Raw genomic sequence first — 6,000 nt, forward strand, 5'->3', positions numbered from 1 at the left:
TTGAAACTTTTATTTATACAGATGCCTACTCGAATCAACAGTTAGTGTACCAGTGGCAGAATTCCCAGAGCGTCAACTTTGTGCCGGGCATGACCCTGTCTCAGTTCGACCTGATCAGCTTCCCTTATCGGAATTTCACTTTTACTAGACGAGAAGGTAAGGTTTGAGCTCTAGTTTTATTAAGTAATAATAAGAGAAGATTGTTTTGTCAAACTCATGAGAATCATCATAACTCATCTTGCAAAATACTACTTTTAATCCTTCCCTTCTTAGAGTTCCTAAAGGCTTCTTATTTAATATTAAATATTATTCTACTGCAAATATAAACACGATTTGTAATAAAAATGATATAAACCTTTCGATACTTATTACGGCGGCATATTTACTCGTATATTAACGATCGATGTACACTCAGCCTAGGAAACGCCTGAAGGAAATCTTTTATATTAAGTATTATATTTTCTCCTTCAATAATTACTTCCTATCTTCCCGGAATACAAAACAGGATATGTCAGTGCAGGTATTACGTAGGTTTACTACCCATCAATTTATTACGTCTTATGTTCTAGTATCTCGTACATAGTATTTGTTAAAGCAAAATATCGAGAAGATAATAAAATAAAATCAAATAAATAAATAAATAAATAATCATTTATTTGCAAGAATGTTTGTACAAGAAAGATGGAAGTTACACTACAGAGGCCATAACATTCTACTAAATTAATAGTGTGCAAATATTTTAAGTGAGAATTTTTAAAATTATTAATAGTCAGTCAACAAAACAAATTTAATTAATAGTCAAATAAAATTACGAGCAAAATACATAATAATAATTAGGTACAATTTTATAAAATCTGATTAGTTTATCTATATACATAAAAGCGAAATACCACTCACTCACTCACTCACTGGCTAATTACGAAATCTCAGGAACTATAAAGCCTACAAACTTGAATTTTTTTTTTTTTTTTATAAAATAAAATAAAGAATTTATCTTTTTGTAAAATTGTTGGTCTAACCTACAGAGTAATTAGGTACTTATCTTTAGATATCAAGCTACTTATATTTAAATAGACGTATCTAAAGTAGATATCCTACCCAGATTTTAATTAAAAATTTGTATGAAAATCCATAGAGATAAGAGTATTAAAAAATATTTTAAAATGAATTTGGGAACGTTTGTTCTACAAAATATCGTACTTAGGCAGGAAAAAAGGCACTGATTTATATTTCTGACGTTCATCCCCACTAATCACGACATGATCACCGAATGTTATTTATACTTATTACTAACTCTATCTATGATACCTACTCCAACAAAAAGCTAGAAAATAAAACACCTTGAGATGAATTGGAGGACCCTACAAAAGCGATACTTAATATTATACTCTTCTTATTCTACGTCTTGCTGATTTATATGGGCAACAATACTCACTGCCCAGCCAATGAAGTTTGTTTTACCGCCGCGTTCGTTCATTTCACTATTTGCGATAAGTCTTCATGCTATAGGTACGTCTTAAAAAGATACGAAGATTAAACGTATCATCAAATAAAAATGTGCTCTAACGGCGTTTCATAATAATATATCTAGGTCAAACGAAATTCGCTAACGCCATGAATATCGTAGGCAGGGACGAAAGGCACTCGATCCACCTCTCATAACAGCCTTCGTCCCCACTAATCACGACATGGCCACCGAGCCTTACCGGCTTACCGTTTTAATGTGATTCCCTACATTCGGATTGAGATATGCAAAACCGAATCATACTAATCCGTTTAGATTTAAAAAACCTAAAAATTCTTTATACCTAATAAGTACTATTTGAGTTGCTACGTATAGTCCGCGACAGGTTGAGATGGCAATCTGGGTAAGAGTTGGGGGGACGCCCCGCACACTCGCACCGAGTTAGCGTGGGGGTTGTGCGGGTGTGCGCGGCGTTCCCACCCCGATTGCCATCTTGACCGTCTATAGATATACCCTACCTGTACCCTACCCTAGTGTTTGTTTGTATGATACAGGTGATTTCTCAGTGCTCCAAGTGTCATTCAATCTTCAAAGACACACGGGATATTTCCTCATCCAAGTGTACGTGCCCTGCATTCTCATTGTTGTTTTGTCGTGGGTCTCATTTTGGATCCATCGTGAGGTACTTATACGCTGGATCTACTCAATTTACATTAAAGGTGCAAACAAACTACAGTCACAGTATGTAAGGAGACACAGTAGCCTGTAATTTCGTGGTAAATGTCCCGGCAATAGTATGGAGATCCCAGGTCGCTTGTCCCGCCTTTGTCTAAAACGGCTTCGTCGAACCTCTGTAGGCCATAACATACCATCCTTACGTTCTGCTTCAGTGACGGCATATCGTGATGCGACAAAACGCATACAAGTTTTATATGCACACTAGTCTGCTGTGGCCAAATGTTTATTTATACTATACTTGCTACGAGAGGTTGTAGTACTCTGGCGCGCTGACGCTCGATTCGCGTTTCAACCTTCGATTGGTCAATCGTAACGCAAGCGTACGACACAGCACAACACTGCAGTTTGTTTGCACCTTAATATTTATTTTAAAAAATGTAGAATATAACATTGATGCTCTAAGATTATTTTCATTAAAGGCCACTTCAGACCGGGTGGGTCTCGGAATTACAACGGTCTTAACGCTATCTACAATCAGTCTGGATTCGCGCACAGACCTGCCTAAAGTGCGCTACGCCACCGCGCTCGATTGGTTCCTACTAATGAGTTTCTTCTATTGCATCGCTACACTACTCGAGTTTGCTGGAGTGCATTATTTCACAAAGGTTTGGCTTCGTTATGTTGACTTACATTTTAATAATAAGTATTGGGACTTTTTATACTTTTATGGAGGTATTTTTATATTTTAACCTACGTGCTGTTAAATGAGTTCATTCAAGATGTAGTTTAAGATGGAACCTACGGAGTCTCCCACTTAACCATTGTGCCAAGGAGGTCGTTAAAACTCGATTCCGAACTCCGAAATTTTTAAACCGATTTGCGGATTTGCGTATATTGTTCGTTGGACGGTTGGTGAAGGCCAAATAACGGTTTTTTCAATGTTTTAACCAGGTTGGATCCGGTGAAATCGTTATAGACGACTCGGAATGGGAAGACTTGATCGAAGAAGTAGGGGGTGACGCCTTTGCAGCCCGACAACTGGCTGTGCGAAGACGTAGCTCTACTAGATCTAGTGCTAATTTTGTAAGTACATATATGATACATTAGGTAGGTACTTATATTAGATATCTATAGTACGCGACGGGTCGAGAATCGAGATGGTAATCAGGGTATGAGGCGGGGGGCCACTCACCCGCACGTCACCCGCGCTATTCTGCACAGGGTTAGCGCGGAGGTTGTGCGGGTGTGCGGGGCGTCCCCACCCCAATTGCCATCTCGACCTGTCATTTAGAAATATGGCAGAATTATGCCTCTCATGATGTCTCAAGAGAGGCAATATTCTATACTACATATTTTGGTCATATGAGCCACAAGTGTTTTTTAATATAGAGATTTCGAGACCAAAAGTGGCGGCTGTCATTGCTAGATTTTATCGATCTGTGTTGAAGCTGATCTACATAACCTATGTATATATATATATATATATATATATATATCTACATCCCTATAACCTTCCAGAACTTTCCTGCAACGTCAGACGACCAGGAATCCACAGAACTGCCAGCGCCGCCCACGGAGCATGCAGCCATCCGCCTCACGATGGAGAGGACGACGCAAACCGAAGTGAGGGTGCCGCGGTGGAGGCAGCTGCTGTACTGCCTCGCCGGAGACGACCAGTACCGGCGACAGAGGCAGCGGGAGGCTGGTTAGTATGGTCTTCTTCTGTCGTTACGCTATTGGCAGAATGGTCCTCAGTCCTCACTGCAGTTGCATTTGTGGCACGCTTTATGTTAACTTAACATCTATTTATGTTTCCACTCCCACGGGATTTTCGAAGTCGCGGGCATAGCTGATGCCCGCGAATGAACTGTATAATTTTCTAGTATAAAAAGTAGCCTATGTCACTCTGTAGGTCTTTAACTATATACACATGCAAAAAATCACGTCGATCCGTTGCTCCGTTGCGACGTGATTGAAGGACAAACCAACAAACACACACTTTTGCATTTTTTAAATGGGTAGCGATTCCTCTCTCATGGCTGCCTTCCTTGTGCACTCATGTAAGTGGCAGTAAGTGTTGTTTCACTCTCATCGTCCCTTTATTTAGATTATTTCATTTCAAAAGGATCACCAATGAATGTGTCGATGCGATCCATCAATCACAAATTAGACAATTTCGGACAATGCACGCAGCGATGTATTGTCCGAAATCGTTGATCATTAATTTATCTAGTTATCGAAACGAAATAATACCCGATGCCCATTTCAACTATACTTATACCTACTTATATGTTTCTGTGGCTTAGTAGGTACCTACAGCAACATAAGTATAGTGGTAGTGGGCATCGGATCTTTAGAAGGAGATAGCGGATTTGTAGAGCATTGTCTGTCGGTGAGACGGACAAAACGTCACATAGGTATGTGTGACAGAGAAAACGCCTAACGCCGACAACGCGGGACACCCCGCACACTCGCACATACCTCGCACTAACCCGGTGCGGGCGAGCACGGGTGACGTGCGGGTGTGCGGAGCGTCCCCCCGCCACTTAACCCCGATGGCCATCTCGACCTGTCGCGTACTATACCTACCTAACTAATAAATATTTTGTTTTTCAGGTAGTCGCGGCCACATCAACAGCGTGTCTCACATAGACACAGCGGCGCGCGTGCTGTTCCCGGCCTCCTTCGCGCTGCTCAACCTCTTCTACTGGATGGTGTACGCCTTCTCCAACGACACCTTCGCCTGGAGTGACAACCCTATTAACACGCTTTCACATTGAGCAAAGCCTTAAAAGCTGCTTTTCATTTATTTCAGTCCAGTAATCCAGTAAGTTCACACCGAAGCTGGACTTGATTCAAAACGCTGTTCACATTATTTTGCGAGCATGTTCTATATTCTACGAGCAGAGGCGTGCAGCTCATAGAGAACCCTTGAAATAGTACCTATAGCGTGGCGGAAACATCTTCGCACCGCGCTGGAATGCGCTTCCCCGCAACTCGCCCGTTTTTGTCTATCGAGTACCGGGGCCAACGCGAGCGCGCTGCATGACGTCACTAAACCAAGTTCGCAGATATTTTGGCCGGCTTACCTACCGTTATTCTTTAGCCAGTAAATAGGCTACCTACCTTACTAATGCCTACCAAGTGCGTTCATATTATTTTAATGCTATTGTAATAATGTGAAACCTCAAAATAAATAATAATTGTCACAGCTACTATTCGTATCAGCATAATGTAACGTAATTTTAAAAGAAATAAATATAAAAATAGTAGTGATGTTTGATAGTTTCATTTCAACGATTTCCTGTTCACGGCGGTTACGCACTCATACGATCCGTGAAAATACGTTACTTTTTGAATACGTTTTTTTTTGTATGATAGCTTATGACATATTGTCGTAGATATTTTTTATATCCGTCTTTTCACGAATTCGGATCGGATAAGTGCGTGATCGCAGTCACTATTGAATACCTACGAATACATTATATACCTACAGTACGCGGCAGAAAATAATGTACATCGGCCTTTAGAATGACATTTCGGTTTTGTAGAGCATTGTCTCTGTTACTCATACCTACTTACCTATATGACGTTTTGTCGGTCTAACGACAGAGACCTACCCATTTTTTGTTTGTTCCCAAGGTTCCACCCATACCTACTGCCCAGTGGGTTGTCAACTTATTTGTAGCACTTTCACATAAAGTAGGAAAGTACCTACTAATGTTCTCATACTTTTTCCAGTTAAAAGAAATCTCGTTTCTTTTTTCGCCTGAATTTGAGAAGGATCCCTTCCGGTTTCCGACTGATGCTTTCATTAAAGGTTATTCGAGATATGTCGGTACTTAAAGATCGTTACA

General features: G+C 40.5%; 1 protein-coding gene across 2 annotated transcripts in view; it reads left to right on the forward strand.

The window, feature by feature from the left end:
• Positions 1–5,392, forward strand: part of LOC117983147 (gamma-aminobutyric acid receptor subunit alpha-6) — a 29,253-nt gene extending 23,861 nt beyond the window's left edge. Inside the window, exons 8-13 of one of the 2 annotated variants that reach the window (XM_034969628.2) lie at positions 22–156; positions 2,020–2,147; positions 2,623–2,808; positions 3,095–3,226; positions 3,662–3,848; positions 4,760–5,392. In XM_034969628.2, the coding sequence (XP_034825519.1) occupies positions 22–156; positions 2,020–2,147; positions 2,623–2,808; positions 3,095–3,226; positions 3,662–3,848; positions 4,760–4,923 (932 nt within the window). In that variant the 3' untranslated portion in view covers positions 4,924–5,392. The remainder of the gene's footprint in view (positions 1–21; positions 157–2,019; positions 2,148–2,622; positions 2,809–3,094; positions 3,227–3,661; positions 3,849–4,759) is intronic. The other variant, XM_069499060.1, reaches the window with a different exon arrangement.
• The last annotated feature ends 608 nt before the right edge of the window (positions 5,393–6,000 follow it).

This window comes from Maniola hyperantus, chromosome 6 (assembly GCF_902806685.2).
Source record: "Maniola hyperantus chromosome 6, iAphHyp1.2, whole genome shotgun sequence".
NCBI lineage: Eukaryota > Metazoa > Arthropoda > Insecta > Lepidoptera > Nymphalidae > Maniola > Maniola hyperantus.